This window comes from Lasiosphaeria miniovina (assembly GCF_030549165.1).
Source record: "Lasiosphaeria miniovina strain SMH2392-1A chromosome Unknown B0T26scaffold_3, whole genome shotgun sequence".
Lineage (NCBI taxonomy): Eukaryota > Fungi > Ascomycota > Sordariomycetes > Sordariales > Lasiosphaeriaceae > Lasiosphaeria > Lasiosphaeria miniovina.
In genome coordinates, this window is record NW_026848222.1 from 2,749,291 (window position 1) to 2,765,973 (window position 16,683).

Below are 16,683 nucleotides of genomic sequence, written 5' to 3' on the forward strand. Positions count from 1 at the left end.
AACCTATGGATGCAGCAGCAATAATTCCCAGGCAAGGTCAGAGTGCTGCACAGATATAGGTAGTGCGGCCGTAGCCTTTGCAGATTTCCATCTCTACAACATACCAGCCAGCAACACATGAATTTCAATAAAAGACATCTGAAAATTATTGCAAAGCCTTTTCAAGGAATACTACTAGTATTCTCCCTCGTTCTCACTGCCTCCTTTGGCGGCGGATTCGTATTAAGTTCTCATATTTGGGCGGGACCACAAAGCGAGAAGGTACCTTAAAAACAATCAACCTAGCCAGGGCGAAGACGCTTTTAATATACGTAACCAACTGCCTACCTAAATCACGTGTTGGACAAGTTGGCCTTGGCCATAATGATGAAGATAGAGGCAACCAATAGAGCTTTGGCACAAGCAACTGCAAGAATAAACGTCTCATGATCCGGCCTTTATCTCTCAAACTTCAGTGTTCACACTGCCTGTCTCTTTTATTAGTGCAGCCCTATCATCCGATGCCAAGTCAAAGAAGACGGGACAGGGCACTTGCCGTCGTAGTCCAGCCTGATTGTTCTCCGCCCACGGACGCACACACTACGGAGTGCCATGAGACTGGCTCTTTGTCTCTTAATGCAACACAGTTGGACTGTTGCTGCGTAGCCTCAAGCCCAAGACACCTGCGGGCAGTTCACGATCAACCACGAGGAACGAGGAATGGGGGGACACGCGGCGCAGCGCACCGAAGACGCTTCTCCATCTCCATACTGTACTGTACCAAGTAATACGGGCTGTACGTATATGCTATACGAAAATACCAATCCCGAATACCCCTCGGCTCTCACGAGCCAGCTTCCGCTCCCTTCGACGCACCCATGGGCTGGCAACTAGGAGCCGGCACGAGGCGATGGTGGATCGTCCGCGAAACTCCGTACCTTGTTGCTAGATTCAACTGGTTCGCGCCTGGGATCTCGGGATTCTCGGACCCATATCAGGCAGACACGTCAAGTTTGTGGGAGTTGATTTTCTCATCTCAAGTACCTCTGGAAATGCCAAGACTTAAAAGTCCACCACAAGTGATTCACGAGAGTATCCATCCGCACCCCGTGTCGGCTAGGCTACCGGCCCACACCTCTTTCTGATTGTCGGCCCGGTGCCTTGGGACAGGCGACCCAAGCATTTCCCTGGTATTCCCGTATGTATTGACCGTACCAATATGTGTTCGTACTTGTTCTGCAAGCGCTGTAAAGTAACCCCACAACTCCTGCCGTTTACATTCAATCCAGAACCTTAAATACCTTACTAGGTAGGAGTTTGACATCAATTCTGCAAGATCGTCAAGACGCGCCAACCACATTCCTGCACGTCCTTGAACTCGCTTTCGCAAGAAATAAACCACGAGAAGAGAAGGAAAGGGAAATATTTCAGATACTGGGCGAGCGAAGCATCTACGCCTTTGCTACACTACAAAACCAATCTTATTTTGCCTTGGTGCATTCCTTAGCCTATCTTCTTTGCAAAAGTCAAGACAAGGGAAACGACAATAATAACCTCGTGCTTGATTCCATTTCTGCACTACTTACTGTTCCAAGCGAGCACGGATTCCGGAAGCTCTACCTTGGCCATGGACCGCAAGAAGATTGTTCACCGGCTGGACACCCCCTATTCCGCTGTTGAGTGGTAAGCGCTTTAATATCCAACTCGTTACACTGTACCATTTACTCACTGCATCATACAGGCCACAGATCAGCCAGGAAGATCAAGATACCATTCTAGAGCTTCTTTGTCGGTATGTCCAACCCCCTGCCTGATGTCTACTCCTTGTATCGCGCCCCGTACTGAACAAACTATAGTCTTCTCGCGCCTCTTGGGGAGCACCGGAAGTCATACGTCACGCCGTCCAAAGGGCAGCGAAAGCGTTTACGGAAGCCCGAAGCACAGGGTGTCGCTGCAGCAGCAGCAGCACCTTCGGCCCCGCCTGTTCCAGGGTTGTCTGCCTACGTCGACGTCGGGCTGTCCGCCATCTCAAGAAACCTGCAGGCCGTGACAGACCGAGCAGGCGACGCAGAACTCGCCCCAGATGAGACGGCAACCTCGAAAAAAATACCAGCCCCCTACAGCCTTGTTTTCGTGGCTCGCTCCGGCCAGTCGTCAGCCTTCCACTGCCACTTCCCCCAGATGGCCGCGCTTGCGTCAAAGTCGCGGCCGGCGGGAAAAGCCATCAGACTAGTCGGCTTCTCCAAGTCGTGCGAAGAGCGGCTGTCGGCTGCGCTCGGGATCCCCCGGGTCTCGAGTATTGCCCTCCGGGAAGATGCGCCGCAGGCCAAAGGGCTAGTCGATTTCGTGCGCGAGCACGTGTCCCCCGTCGAGATTGCATGGCTGGAGGAATCCCATAGTGGCCACTTCCTCGAGACCAAGATAGATGCCGTCCAGACCGCCGTCGGGTCCAAGAAGCCGAGATACTCATGATGAGCTTGTTGGGAGCGGGCGACGCAAGCCCCCAAATCTCTGGGCGCTTTTAAGTGGGAAATCACAAAACCTTAGGCAAGCCCCCTTGACACCCGCAAGTAATCTCAGGGTATTCCTCAAGATCACACCAAATTATGGGATGTTCTTGTCTGGAAGCCTCCCCTATCTACCTGGCCCAAGAGTGCGCCGGGTACATTGCCATGTCCCCAAAATCAACTCGCAAGCCAGGACAGCTCGGCGAGCCTCGACTTCAGTCCAAGCGTGACATCCGTGGGGGCCGAGAGCAGTGAGGAACACGGAGTGGGGCGCGGGAGACATCAAGCCAGCTAGGCAAAGGAGAATAGTGAACATGTCGAGCGTTGTGACTTGGTTTGGTGTTGCTTGCTTGTAGATATGCGGCAGCTGTCGTTGATAGAGTTTCTCACAAGCATCATCATTGTCTACAGCTGGAGTTGTAACCGAAATGAAAAAAACAAGGCAAAGTTCAGGGCGCGTAATAGCAGATTCGGCTCTATATCCACCTTGTCGTCAGCAGTGACAGAACACGTCGTTTTCGTCCGTGGTGAACTGTCTCGTCCCTGACGTGGCCTATTACTTTTATTTTGCCATCTTTCTTTGTGGGGAGGGGGCCACAAAGTGACAACATAAAGGGTCAAAGGACAAGAACGGCCAGATAACAACTTTGAAGTGCTATCATATTAATTTAAAGTGTGTCCGCGGATATTTAAGGTAGGCATTAGCCATGTTGCTTCTATGTACTAGACACTTTCAGCCCCCCCCCCCCCCCCCCCCCCCCCCCACCCCCCAAAAAAAAAAAAGAGGAAGGCAGGCGACCTTCTATATGCTATTGATACTGAATATACGGCAAAAAAAGATGGCATGTTCTAAACGCCTTTACAGCCCGTCTATGCGTTTTAACCTGGCCCAAATGAGCAAAAGGAACCCGAGCTTTTGTGGGAGTGCTCCCCTTTCTGGTTCCTTGTTTATCCTTCTATTACCAACCACAAAAAAACCCCGTGAGTACATAGAGTGTTAATACAAATTCTTGTTATACATGCACCGTAATGTGCCCTTTTAAATCGCCCCCAGTCAAAAGCGACTAATGCCACGACCAAAGAGCCAAGAAATAGCCCAGTACACAGGCACCAGGATCTTGTTCCTGACCGACATTGACTTAGTTAGATAAGCACCTCGCCAGATGACCCAGGCTACCCAGCCCTTGAGCTCGTCGGCCGAGCTCTGATGGATCGCCTTCCAGCTGCCTAGATAGGTGAGCGTGCCCCAGTTGCGGAAGGCAAACGGTTTGCCGGAAACGTCGCCGCGGTTCAGGCGCTTGGCGAGATGAATCGCTTGCTGGGATGCCACCTGCGCCGTCTTGGGGAGGGCCGGGTCGTTCTCGAGGATGGCGCAGTCGCCGATTACAAAGACATCTTCCAAGAGTCTGCCGGCGGCGGCCGGGGGGGCACCAGCGCCAGCAGCTGAATCGTTGCCTTCGCTCGAGGTCGTCCGCGCCCGCAGGTATGCGTCAGTGACGAGCCCTCCAGTCCTAACGTCTGTTGCCAAGCGCTGCCCGGCTTCCCCCGTGCCGCCGGCGGCGGACAGCTTCTTCCCGGTCAGCTTCGCCACCAGCGGGTTCTGCATGAGGCCGGTGCTCCAGACCACAAGGCCGGCACCAACCTCGTCGTCGCCGAGCTCCTTGACCTTGATGCGCAGCGCGCCGTGGCGGCTGCCGAGGTCTCCGTCTGCCGGCCGCAGCCGCTCCAGGTGGTGTTCTGTGCGGACGTCGATGCCGTGGCGCGCAAACGTGTCCATGGCGTACTTGGCCAGGGCCTGGTCGAACATGGGCAGAACCTTGGGCGCGACGTCGTACACCGCGATGCGCACGAAGCGGAGGAGGTCCGGGTAGAGCCGGGCGAGGTCGTCGTAGATAAGGTCGTGCAGCTCCGCGGCGAACTCGATGCCCGTGGGCCCGCCCCCTACGATGGCAAAATGCAGCAGGGTGCGTTTGTCGTCGTCGGTGAGCAGGCCGGCGCCGCTCGGATACGAGCACAGCTCGAATAGCGACAGCACGCGGAGCCGGATGCGTCGCGCGTCGCCGATGTCGCGGAGGAAGTGGGCGTGCTGCCGCACCCCCTCGATGCCAAAGGTTTGGCTGTAGGAGCCACAGGCTATGACGAGCTTGTCGTACGAGAGATCAAAGACGTCGCCCTTTTTGGAAGGGTTCTCGGTAGCCTGACCCGGGGGCGGCGGGATGACTGTCTGGCTGCCCATGTCGCTAGAGGTGTTGACCTCGACGCGGACCATCTTGGTATCGAAATCGACATCGTCGGCCCAGCCCTGGAAGAAATCCACCTGAGGCAGACGACGTACGGGCTCCAAGATGGTACGGAACTCGAGGGTACCGACCGAGGTGGACGCTAGCAGCGGGGTGAAGACAAAGTAGGACCGCGGCGACACCACGACACGCTCATACTTGGCTGGGTCAAGGGTGCGAGCAACAGCATAGCCTGCCCAGCCGGAGCCTAGGATCACAACTCGCTCTTTCTTGTGTTTGCTCTTGCTCTTGCTACTTTCTGTGAGACTCTATAAGCAAAGGGTCTCTACAGTTCCAATTCTAGCGGCTTTTGCTTACCCATTGACTTGGTGCTAAGAACACTATAGCGACAGCTTAACACACGGCTCTGAAAAGGAGAACGAGGTGTCAGGCAACGTACGGGGGACCTCGCAAATGGCAATAGTGGCCAAGTTTTGGTGGGAGCCATTCCCCTTTTCGCAGTGACTTGTGGCTCTATACTGGCAATACAGACGAGCAACAGTTGTCGTTAAATGTGTGCTGTTTGCCCTGTATTTATTTTGAATTTATACTGCCAAGGGTAGCGAAGCAGTGAGTTGGAGTCGACCTCATATCCACGTCAATGATCCGGAATGCCGGATCGAGGCTGGATGCTCGGGGCTGCGGAGACGGACCCGATCCTTGCCGGCAACCTTCAGTTGACCACTGAGAATACGCCAAAATACACTGGTCTTGCGCCCCCCTTGTCCCAGCTCGGAAGTTATCCATCCAGCTGACAGAGAGCTCAGAACCGCCCGCCTTGGCAACGGCTTTTCTTTCTCCGCACTTCGTATCCATCCATCCACCGGACGCCGCAGACGCGATGCAGACACGCGATGGATACGATCGATCGGCGAGGCACCACGCATCAAGATAACATCCCTAGCTATTTCATCCAACGAGACTAGGTAGGTACTAGGTAAGGTAGTTACACGGGAGAGAGATAGAAAACAAAACACGCTCCTTTTATACCACTGCCGAGCGTACGGACTACCGTGCCTTGCATTTGAATGTTGTAGTACCTTGCTGCAAGCCTTAAAGTTGTATCCGTTGTACCAACAAGAAAGTAACAGAGCCCAGATAGGCAAGGCGCCGGATGAGATGAGTGTTTTAAACATGGAAGGCAACCACACCTAAATGCCACCCGACAATACCCAGGTGTTGGGAACGGACTGCGACCCGGATTTCCTTCCTTGATCGCACGGCATTTTGCTGACATGCGGGAGCTGCTTCCAAGTGAGAACCTATTTCTGGAAAGTACAGATTGTCATTGTCTCGCTGTCTTGTGCCGTCCGGCTCATCAGCCAGCTCCGCAGAGCGCAAGCTCAGTGGCTGAGACCCTTAAGGCTGGTAATTATCCGTAGTCCGCCGATTACCCAAAGTGCAGATGTCGAGCGGTCGATGGAAGACCTTTCGTACTCGACAAAAGGGTGCAGACGCGCAAAGCCGTCCTGAACAAGGAATTTTTACGGGCGTTTCCCGGTCCTCGATGATAAAAAGCACCTGCAGTTGCACATTAATCAATTGGAGCGGGTGCTGGCGTAGAAAAGACGGCCGGGTGTCAAACAGATGAAGCAGTCGGTGGGGTGCGGGGTTCTAAGTTTTGCGGCAGGAGTTAGGCGAACGGCAGGCGCAGCTGCAAGATTGTATAAGTTGCTACAGCAACGGCACAAAAGAGCGAACGAGGGGTCACTACTCTTGTTTACCCTGGCTGGCCAATCAGGACCGAGAGTGGGCGCAGCGCAAAGCGAGACGCTGCCTTAAACAAGCAAGCACAACCACCAGCGTCCCGCGGCCGCTGGCATCCTCATCAACCTCCCGTCTTTTTCGACCACGGCCTGCCAAATACACCATCCACCAATATCAGACTCGCTTATAGCGCCAGTACCTTCTTTTCCCCCAACGTATCGATATCACATCGAGGTCAAGTCACTCACAGTCAAACTGGAAGTAAACAATCCAGAAAAAACACAGCGTCGTTCGCGCCTGCCTTCCAAGGCTTGCCTGCACCGACCAGCTGCTGCGTCAAATTTGTTCTGCGCAGTACCTAGCACTTGCGCATCCACCCGCCGCCAAAAATAAGAATCTCTATTGCCGAAACGGGACGGCTATGATCTCCTTGTAGCGGATCGCAAGACTGTCTGAAGCTCCCAAACAGAGTAACAGCGCCCGAGCATGGCATCGGAGGACCCGGTGCGTCGCGCTCCCAACTTCCCATAGCCTCATTTGGGGCTACAAATTCACATCCTCGTCTCTGCTCGCTGCTGACATCGATTGCGCGCCGTATCCAGGTTCATCCGCTGCGCCTGACAAAGAGCAACACTATGTCATCCCCAACCAAGCCCGCGAGTGCCATCCCCAGGCCGCTATCTGAGATATCGCCAATGGAGCATCGGCGCAATTCGCCCAGCTGGAACCAGCCAACAAAGGTAAGAAGACAACCATCGCAGCGAGCTTCCCCCATTAAACGCCAGCCCGCTGACGACTCCGTCCAGAAAATGTCAATGAACCCAGACTCATCTCCCTTCCAGCCGTCGCCCATGGACGGCACCACCTCGCCGCGCCTCTTCTGGCAGAATCGCGGCTTCAGCTCGGAAAACACCCTGTACGGCAGTACTCGCTCCGGCTCGCCCTCGCCGACGCGACGCTCCTCAATTGAGCGTCTGCAGAAGGCATCGCGCGTCAAGAACAGTAACATTCTTGCGCTCGAGCACAAGCAGGAATACGACCCCACGAGGGTCCCCCAAGTCGAGCGCCCACTGGCCAAGGTCCAAGGCAATGCCTTCGGCGGCACCGGCATCGGTGGCCTGCGCTTAGAACAGCGCGGCTTTGGACACCACAGGAGCGAGAGTAAAACCAACATCCCCATCTATAGCCCCGCTGCTACCTCGCTGCCGCCCCCGATGTCGTCGCCCGTGCGCCCAGCGACACCCAGCAAGGACCAGGAATCACCAATAAAGTCATCGCTATCGACAACGCGATTCAAGAGCAGCTTCGATCCCGAGACGGGGAGCTGGTCCGCCGACACGTCTGGCGACGAGCACGATTTGCCCGAAGGCAGGTTCATCCACCGCCACGCCAAGAGCGTCACGTTCGACGCGGCACCGCCCCAGGTCAACGAGTATGAGTTGGCCACCCCAGATCTGTCTTCCATCGGTAGCAACTCTAGGGAGGGCAGCTACGAGTCCAATGAGGAGGACGAAGACGACGATGAGCATTACGTGATGCACGAGGGGGATAGTCACAACGAAGACAGCTTTGATGCGTCGCTCGAGGACACGGACAAGACTCCCGTTGTCGGTCCTGACGACTGGAGACAGGATGGCGCCAGCGACCGCTTTGAGAAGAGCCCGCTGCCCGAAGATGCGCCAGCGACGGCAAGGCCACAGCACAACCGCACTGACTCGACCAACTCCAACGGCGAGCACAGGCCCTTGCCACCACTCCCTGGCCAGCTGGCGAGGAGCCACTCGACTTCTTCCAACGGGCTCTCTGCTACCGCTGAACGTATGCTTGGGGCGCATAGGAGCCTCCCCTCGCCACCGCCGGCTGCCACCACCAAGTCAGAGATGCAGAACATTGGCAACACCAGAATGCCCTTGGAAGAGCGCCTGAGGCTTATGATGCTTTCAGACGATGGCAAGACGGCGGCTGAGCAGCAGCGCGAGCGTCGCATGCGACGCGCCGGTGCCCGTGACCGTACCGAGAGTCAGACCCCCGAGCGCGATACTAGAAGCCCTAGCGCGCAGCCCGCTGACGAGGAAGACGACACCATTGGCGATATCTCGGGCCTCGAAGAGTACCAACTGCCTCCACGTATTTCGCGTGAATCAATTATGCGTCGCGTCAATGGCAACAAGCTCTTTGAGCGCGAGTCGGACTACAACTTTTCCTCGCCAGCTCCGAGTTCTTCTCCAGAGCGTCCTTTCCACTACGATCCTGACGTCCCAATCCCTAGCACCGAGGATTCTATGCTAGATGATGTCGACGAAGAGGATGAAGAGGGCAGTGTTATTATCAACCGAGACCACGATAAGGACTATGATGTCGATTCGATTACTGATATGTACCGGAACTCCGAGACTCCGGATGATGAACTTTATGAACGGAACAATCACGGCGTGAATGCTTCTGAAAAGGAGCGCCTTGAAGACGACAGCGAGAGCCAGTATTCTGCCGATGAACTGCCCAGCACTATGAGCCAAGATGCAGCAGAGGACGACCAGGCCTCCACTCCGCGGGCGGGAAGCCCGGCGAATGATGTTCCCGAGCCCCTGGTAGGGCCAGACGTCTCTGAGACGCTCCAGCTGCCAGAGGAAAACAAAGAGAATGACTTCTCGAAGAGCTTTGAGTCCTACATGTTGCCCAAACCCACAGAGGAACCCACACAGACTGGCGAGCCCGAGAAGCACAAGATGGCCGATGCGCAGACATACATGCAACGCCCATCGACGCCTGAACGACCACTGGCTGGCTCTCTTTCCAAGCCTGAGTATGATGGGTCTGGATGGGGCGAGCCAGAGGACGAGTACGACGAGCCCAGCACTCCCGAGTCTGTCATTCACCACCCTGTATCTGATAGCGAAGAAGAAGAAGCCCGAGCCTCGCCCGCGATTCCGGAGCAGCTGGCAACCATCAAGTCGGCGTCGGGCTCCAAGCTCAAGACTCGACCTTCGGCAACACCATCCGACATCATGGCTATGCGCGAGGCCCGCCGCCATGTCAGCCGCGAGGTCCCTGTGCCCCCGATTCCGGAGCGCCACCGTAGTCGCTTGTCGAGAGATATGGAGGTCGACTTCTCCGAGTCTACCGGCGATGACTTCCTAGACCGCCACCCGAGCTTCAAGAAGCGCAGTCTAACGCTAGATCTTGATCTCGGCCTTAGTCTTGATAAGGACTTTGACAGGGTTATTGAGGCACAAAAGGTTGCTTTCCACCTGTTTCCTTCACTCCATAATAGTAATAACCGTAGTATTGAATCTGGCGGGCAAGCGTCTGCAGATCAAGGCAAGACCACACTTCCAGCCCCAGACACTAACATCACTACCCGCAAACAGCGCGGATACCTCATGCGCCAAAACACCAAGCTTGTTGCTGCGAGCGACAAGGAGTCTGACGAGTTTCGTTCTTGCCGGTCGGCCGGAAACTCGCCTGTTAAACAGACCCGTCCTCAGTCATGGACAGTCGAGCCTTGGAACGGCCAACCAAGAGCGCGGAGCGTTAGGAAGAGACACGCCGCCACCGGTCCCGTTCCCCCATTGCCTGGCCAGGAAAGCAACGCCGTGGCAATGAACACACTCAACGAGGAAGAGATTGCCGCAGAGATGGCCACTGTGGATAGCGGTGAGAGAGGCCGGCTATTTGTCAAGGTGATGGGTGTCAAAGATTTGGATTTGCCTATTCCAAAGAGTAAGCGAACCATGAGACGCAGGCATATTTGACATTTTGCTTACCAGAGAAACAGACGAACGGACTTGGTTCAGCCTGACACTTGACAACGGAGTCCATTGTGTTACGACGGCCTGGATGGAGCTGGCAAGAAATGCGCCTATCGGGCAAGAATTTGAGTTGGTCGTGCCAAACGACTTGGAGTTCCAGCTGACGTTGAACGTAAAACTGGAAAAGCCGGCCCCTAAAAAGGTTGCGCCAGCTCCTATTAAGATCAGCAAACCAAAGACGTCAACCTTCAGCAGAGTGTTTGCGTCTCCGAGGAAGCGCAAGGAGATGGAGCTGCGTCACAGAGAAGAGGAGGAACGCCAAGCACAGCAACAACGCGAGGCCCAGGCCAGGCAGATGAATACACAGCCCACTGCCTGGGACCTGCTGTCGCCACTCGCTGCTGGGGACGGCAGTTTTGCTCGGTCTTACGTGTGCCTCAAGGAGCACGAGACGAAGTGCTTTGGGAGACCGTACCTGGTCGAGGTTGCCGCCTTCAATGAGTGGGCAACCGAGGAGGCTGGCTTCGCCTCGAGCGTCAAGAGCAAGCGCGGAAACACTGCAGTGGTCCGCCGCGCGCCTTACAAGATCGGAAAGCTGGAGCTCCAGCTGCTCTTTGTGCCCCGTCCCAAGGGATCTACTGACGACGACATGCCCAAGAGCATGAACTCGTGCATCCGAGAGATGAAGGTGGCCGAGGAGCGCCTATCTCGTAACTGGGAGGGACCTCTTAGCCAACAGGGCGGCGACTGCCCGGTAAGCACCAGATGCATTTGCCTGTCTCTGAGAAATCACGTGTTGCTAACTATCACATAGTACTGGCGCCGTCGCTACTTTAAGCTCGTGGGAACCAAGCTGACTGCGTACCACGAGGCGACTCGGCAGCCGCGCGCCACCATCAACTTGGCCAACGCCAAAAGGTTGATTGACGACCGGCGGGCGCTGTTGGAGAAGGAGACGCTGGGCAAGGGTGGCAAGCGTCGCCGCTCCGGTTTTGCCGAGGAAGAGGAGGGCTACATGTTCGTGGAAGAGGGCTTCCGGATCCGGTTCAACAACGGCGAAGTCATTGACTTTTATGCCGACAGCACCCAGGATAAGGACGGCTGGATGAAGGTTCTTTCCGAGATCATCGGCCGCGACAGCCTTGGCAGCGGCTCTGGACTCGACGACGACGCTGCGACGTCGCGTGCGAAAGGCAAGTGGTGCGAGCTCGTCCTTAAGCGAGAGGAGACGCTCCGTCGTCGGGTCGAGGGCCGGAGGGTCCACTCGCGCACCAAGAGCATGTACCTTTGAGACCGGAGCTGAGCTCCGCGATCTGGGTATGCCAGGTCCATGGACCGACCGGCAACTTCCTTTCTTTTGTGTGAGATGACTATTTTCACCTGGCCACGACCGTCTGTCCCGGACGGACGGGGTGTTTTTCTTTGAGACGCTCATACTCACACACACACATGTATACGATGGGATGACAGGGGGGATGGCAGAGGAGCTGACTGGTTTTGTTTGTTTATTATTGCGGGCTTTTCGTGTTTGGGGTTGGGTATGATGATGAACGGCGGAGGGCACATACAATACCCCCTATCCCTGCCCCGTTGGGAAGAGAGAGAGAGAGAGAAAAGAAGCAATTACACGTACGACAATAATATGGCGTATGAAAAATCAGGATTCCTTTTTCTCCTTGTTTTCTTCCACTTCTCCTTCATTCCCTCACGCCGCTCGTCATCATCACGTCCTACCCTGGGCTATTGTAAATTGTTGTCATTTCTTCATCTTTCGCCTTGTTCGTTTCTTGCCCACCCCCTTCTATTAAGAATAGTCTCTTTTTTCGGGTTATTCTTTTTGTTAGGGTTTATAGTTCGTCTTATACCTCCTAGCCTACTTGCCACTTATTACGCATGCTCGTACTTTACGGCTGGGCCTTAATACCATACCATTACCTCTTTTCGTCACCCAATAATTAACTTGCTCATCTCGTCTGGCTACATAGGTGCCTTTAGTGTTGTCGTGGGCCTGGTCCGCTTGCTGTACGGGATATATCGTTGGACCTCGTATTTTCGGTCCGTGTCGAACCCGTTCTTCGGCCTGGTGGTGGTGACTTTTCTCTTTTGTGAAAAGAGGAGCGAGAGCTGCCGTTTGTTTTCGAACATGGCTGAGGAAAGCTGCCGTTTGTTTTCGAAACATGGCTGAGGAAAGGGGCAAGGTTCAAATTCAAGCATCGAATGACAAATGGTAAGAATATATTGTCTATCTAGGTGGGCTTTCCTTGCTCCTGGTTGTTATTCCACTTGACGCACTCGGCCAAGGTCACGCCACTGCCGCCGAAGCAGTCCAGGGCGCTGCCAATCGTTAGGTCGACCTTGCCGCCGCTCAGGCGCTTCACCGTCTCGAGGTCATCCAGGTTGCGGCCACCGCCAGCGTAGGTCACGGGGATGGTGCACCACGCGGCCAGGCGCTCGACGAGCTGCTCGTCGATGCCACGCTGCAGGCCCTCATTGTCGGCGGCGTGGATAAGGAACTCGGAGCAGTACGGCTCTAAACGCTTGATGGATTCTAGGGGGGTGGGGGTGGGAAGGGTTAGGAGGAAGAGGTGGTGGTGGTGGTAGAAGCGGAAGCAGAAATATCGAGAATAGGTAGGAATGGAAATAGGGGCTGGGACAGACTCACCCTCGCTCACTTCCATGTCGGTAATGGTCTGCCATTTGTCCATGGCGACGAACCACGTGCCGCCGCGGCGGCGGCAGCTTAGGTCAATGACCAGCCTGGAGCAGTCGCCGTCGAGGGCGGCCAGCACGGCATCGAGCCGGGGCTGGCTAAAAATGCCGGCGGGGAAGAGAAACGAGGTGATGATGACCTTGTAGGCGCCGGCGTCGATCCACTCCCTGGCATTGGTGTCGTTGATGCCGCCGCCGATCTGCAAGTGGTCGGGCCATTCTCGGAGGGCCGCGCGGGCAACGTCGTCGTTGCCGGGGCCGAGCTTGATGACGTGGGCGTCGACTAAGGCATTCTCGCGGTACAGGCGGGCAAAGTGGGCGGGAGGATGCGGCGAGACGAAGTTGGTCTGCAGGGCCGTCGTCTTGCTGTCGAGCGTGCCCCCCACAATCTGCTTGACCTCTCCCGCGTGCAGATCGATGCACGGCCGGAACCGAGTCATTTTCGATCAATAATCTATCCGCGATCCTGTGCTACTACTCTCCGTACCTAGTGCGGTGGGGTGAGGCGACAAAATGCCCGATGTCGACAGCGGCAGCGGCACGGACAAGCGAGCGGCTCGTTGGCTTGACCTCCGAGTCAAGCTTGGAGACCCATTGCCAACAGAACATGGAGAGCACAGCACACCAACACCTAATAAGCAGCATCCACCGGGACACTAGATCCAACCAACATCCACTGTTACCTAGACAGGCAGTGGATCTCTCCTCTCCCCACCTACCTAAAGATTATCTACGGTAGGGACCTTAGAACCCCGATCGTTCCTACCGCGCACCTCGGGTGTGTTAGTAGGTCCCCCCCGTCGGGGCCCTTCTGCACGCCGCTGCGCGGCCCGGCCGATTAAGTGCCAACCTATGACCCGACGGATAGGTAAGACCCTATCTATTCCATCGTATCCGCACTTGGTAGACTCCAGGTTACTCTAGTCTGTACGACAATCAGCAGCTATATAGAAATTTACGAGGTGCAATTCCTTATTCCATAGACTAGCGCTAAGCAAAAACTAACTCTGTCACACAGCCTTTGCCAACTCTCCGAGACCCCACTACCTACATAACTACCTCCTGCAAAGAGGCACGATAAGATAACGTTTTTTTCTACGCCTCAACTCGCATCCGAGTCCTCTAGCAGTTGCACCAACAACAACCCGGCTGTGCACCACCACACCACGGCAATTGTAATGATCACGACCATGTCATCGAGCACCCTCGGGAAGCGCAAATCGAGGTCAGCCGAGGCTGATTCGGGGCATCTGTCAACATCGGGTCTCTCGGGTGCCCAGGCCGTCCTGCAGCGGCACTTTGAGGCTCGTTTCAGGCCACTTCCCCCCGCCGCCCGCGCCCCAACACCACCGAAGGCGACCGCCTCCTCTGGGCTCGCACGCCACGGTCAGGACGGCGATGGTTATGACGAGAATGACCAAGAGACCGACTCTGACCTCTCAGATTCGGAATGGGGAGGCGTTTCATCAGATGAAGACGAACAAGACGACGGCGACAACCATGCCGATGACGGTGGTATGCTAACCGGCACGGCCTTCCCGCCGAACCAGGACTACTAAACAACAGACTGACAAATTCAAAAGATTTCCTCCAAGGCGGTGCCCATGTCGAGGTGGTCGACCATACATCCTCCCAACCCACCGTGACATCCACAATGTCGAAGCGAGAACTAAAGGCTTACTTGGTGAGCTTCACCCCCCCTCCACTTCGGACAAACCCTTATTCCAATGGCTGCCTTACTTCCATCGGACAGGTCAGCTAACTTGTGCACAGTCCTCCCGGCCCCCTAGCCAACCAACCGCCGATGCGGCGCAAAAAGCTTCTAATTCCAAAAAGGATGCCGCAAACGACCAAGCGGAGGATAGCGCAGCTTTTCTTGCCAACGATCTAGCTCTTCAACGTCTGATAACAGAGTCCCACATCCTCTCTGCGGCGGGTGGAAATGCCTCCCACTATTTATCTAGCACGGCTGCCTCTAGCGCCGCCAACACAAAGTCGTTTGCGGCGGGCCGCACTCGCCGCATCACCACCGAGCTGCGTGTGCAGGCCCTCGGGGCTAAGGAGAGCATGCTCACCCAATCCAAGATGCCCATGGGCATGCGCAAGGGCATCTCCACCGCCGCCATTTCTCGCGAGGCGAAGCGTCGCCGCGAGGCCAAGGAGAACGGCATCATTTTAGAGCGCGAGTCCAAGAACGGCCCCGGCGCGAAGCCAGCCAAGAGAAAGAAGCGCTCCTCTGAAAGACCTGTCGACATGCCAGGTATCGGCAGGATGCGCGGTGCTGAGCTGCGCATTAGCGCCCGCGAGGCCCAGGCCATCGCCGCGTCGGGGGAGAAGAAAGGGCGAGATAAGAAGAGCCGTGGCAGACGGAAGTGATGATGCCGTCCATGCCTACAGTTGACCTGCCGAAGAAACTCTGCAGCATGGTTGCTATCCTGCAAGAAACCAACAGAGCCCTGCACACTCCAGGTTGGGAATTCCGCGCATCTGATAATCAGATTGCCACATGGAGTAGATGGTTCCCATCCAACCCATCGAGGTGGCATCGTGGTTCCTGGCCGGGCCCTTTCCCTCCCTGCCTATGGGACCGGTGCGGAGAGGAGGTGAGGACTAGATCCTCGCCTCATCTATGCCTTGGGGTGCCCAGAGAGACCAGGGGATCTTTAACTGCGCCACCGAAGTATATCCCACCCTTCGCTTCCCCGGACATCCATTTTTGTCGGCCTGCGTGCGAAAGTAACGTTATTCATTTATCTCCGAGGAAAGTGTCCAAGCCGCAACTGAACCACCAAGACAGGATGCTACCATTCGTCCTTGTACGCTCTTGCAACTGCCCCAATAACACTGCTGCATCATGACGAGGCGTGGCTGTTGTGGTTGTTGGTCTAATTTTAGAGACTTGGCTGGGGCAGCACAACCATTCATTGCCCTTTTTGCTGTCAATCCTGTGTGTCCCGGTTGGCTGGCTGGTTGGCATCTTGGCGGCTCTGCTATACTTTATGTAACAGCAAATCAATTCGTCGGCGCGAACTTGCTGGCCTTCTCTAGCGCTTTTTGGTTGCTTGGCCATGTGCACCTTAACATAACTGCGCGTGCGGACTTCGGCACACTTGAGGCACCGGCGAGGAGTTTGCGAATGGCCATGTTACTCCTCTGCCCCTGAGACCTCTGGATGACAACGCAACAGCAGTTTCTCTCGATCAGTCATGTTCATAAAGCCAGTTAGCTTACAAGACCAACGGCCCCCGCCAATGAATGAATTGGGATGAAGGCGTCCTTTACCTATCTGCTAAGCTGGGCTTACCTCATGTTCCTGTCGCCACCACTTCTGAGTGAGTGACTGAGTGTGACTGGTCAAACAAACCCACAACAGCAGCAGGCTAGTTTTGGTCCGATAATGTACATATAGATACACTCAAAACATACATACACTCAAAACATACATACATACACACACACGCGCGCGCATGAACAAGAACACCATGTCCATATGGCACTTGGCCTAGTCTGAAACAAAGACAGAGTAAGAGTAAGAAAAAGAAGGCTGAAAAAAGGTCGGGGAGACACGGCACGCACCACCACACTTGCACATTCCCCATCCATCCATCCCTTCCCATCACAAACAAACAAAATGCCCCCAAGACAGATGGGCCATATGCACACACATCACCCCCTTACTGTCGCAGCACCCAGGGGAACCAGCAACCAAGGGGGTGGGCAGGCGGTCAGGCGGGCAGGCGGGCAGGCAGGCGG

General features: G+C 55.5%; 7 protein-coding genes across 7 annotated transcripts; 3 read left to right on the forward strand and 4 right to left on the reverse strand.

The window, feature by feature from the left end:
* Positions 1 to 90: 90 nt before the first annotated feature.
* B0T26DRAFT_218456 (uncharacterized protein) lies at positions 91 to 597 on the reverse strand. Its single transcript, XM_060433828.1, has 2 exons — positions 532 to 597; positions 91 to 463 (listed from the first exon to the last, which is right to left on the reverse strand). The coding sequence occupies exon 2, from the start codon at positions 425 to 427 to the stop codon at positions 194 to 196; it is 234 nt and encodes a 77-aa protein (XP_060298341.1). The 5' UTR covers positions 428 to 463; positions 532 to 597; the 3' UTR covers positions 91 to 193.
* Positions 598 to 1,606: 1,009 nt separating this feature from the next.
* B0T26DRAFT_739661 (uncharacterized protein) lies at positions 1,607 to 2,451 on the forward strand (the record flags this gene model as incomplete). Its single annotated transcript, XM_060443741.1, has 3 exons — positions 1,607 to 1,662; positions 1,721 to 1,771; positions 1,836 to 2,451. 3 exons carry the CDS (start codon positions 1,607 to 1,609, stop codon positions 2,449 to 2,451), a joined length of 723 nt encoding a protein of 240 aa, XP_060298342.1.
* Positions 2,452 to 3,540: 1,089 nt separating this feature from the next.
* On the reverse strand, positions 3,541 to 5,087 carry B0T26DRAFT_674126 (pyridine nucleotide-disulfide oxidoreductase-domain-containing protein; the record flags this gene model as incomplete). The annotated part of the gene is made up of 2 exons (XM_060439680.1): positions 3,541 to 5,024; positions 5,084 to 5,087. The coding sequence occupies 2 exons, from the start codon at positions 5,085 to 5,087 to the stop codon at positions 3,541 to 3,543; spliced, it is 1,488 nt and encodes a 495-aa protein (XP_060298343.1).
* B0T26DRAFT_218475 (uncharacterized protein) lies at positions 5,043 to 6,012 on the reverse strand. The gene has a single exon (XM_060433829.1). The coding sequence runs from the start codon at positions 5,899 to 5,901 to the stop codon at positions 5,353 to 5,355; it is 549 nt and encodes a 182-aa protein (XP_060298344.1). The 5' UTR covers positions 5,902 to 6,012; the 3' UTR covers positions 5,043 to 5,352.
* A 946-nt stretch (positions 6,013 to 6,958) lies between these two features.
* On the forward strand, positions 6,959 to 11,512 carry B0T26DRAFT_749824 (cell division protein anillin-domain-containing protein; the record flags this gene model as incomplete). Its single annotated transcript, XM_060445155.1, has 6 exons — positions 6,959 to 6,976; positions 7,075 to 7,212; positions 7,279 to 9,708; positions 9,841 to 10,192; positions 10,248 to 10,975; positions 11,036 to 11,512. 6 exons carry the CDS (start codon positions 6,959 to 6,961, stop codon positions 11,510 to 11,512), a joined length of 4,143 nt encoding a protein of 1,380 aa, XP_060298345.1.
* A 955-nt stretch (positions 11,513 to 12,467) lies between these two features.
* B0T26DRAFT_642521 (uncharacterized protein) lies at positions 12,468 to 13,370 on the reverse strand (the record flags this gene model as incomplete). Its single annotated transcript, XM_060437449.1, has 2 exons — positions 12,468 to 12,769; positions 12,884 to 13,370. 2 exons carry the CDS (start codon positions 13,368 to 13,370, stop codon positions 12,468 to 12,470), a joined length of 789 nt encoding a protein of 262 aa, XP_060298346.1.
* A 750-nt stretch (positions 13,371 to 14,120) lies between these two features.
* On the forward strand, positions 14,121 to 15,306 carry B0T26DRAFT_674129 (uncharacterized protein; the record flags this gene model as incomplete). Its single annotated transcript, XM_060439681.1, has 3 exons — positions 14,121 to 14,445; positions 14,514 to 14,614; positions 14,704 to 15,306. The coding sequence occupies 3 exons, from the start codon at positions 14,121 to 14,123 to the stop codon at positions 15,304 to 15,306; spliced, it is 1,029 nt and encodes a 342-aa protein (XP_060298347.1).
* Positions 15,307 to 16,683: the final 1,377 nt, after the last annotated feature.

Bases quoted from the DNA above. Each gene is read 5' to 3' on its own strand.
- B0T26DRAFT_218456 (XM_060433828.1), bottom strand. From the start codon at position 427: ATGAGACGTTTATTCTTGCAGTTGCTTGTGCCAAAGCTCTATTGGTTG.
- B0T26DRAFT_218475 (XM_060433829.1), bottom strand. From the start codon at position 5,901: ATGTTTAAAACACTCATCTCATCCGGCGCCTTGCCTATCTGGGCTCTG.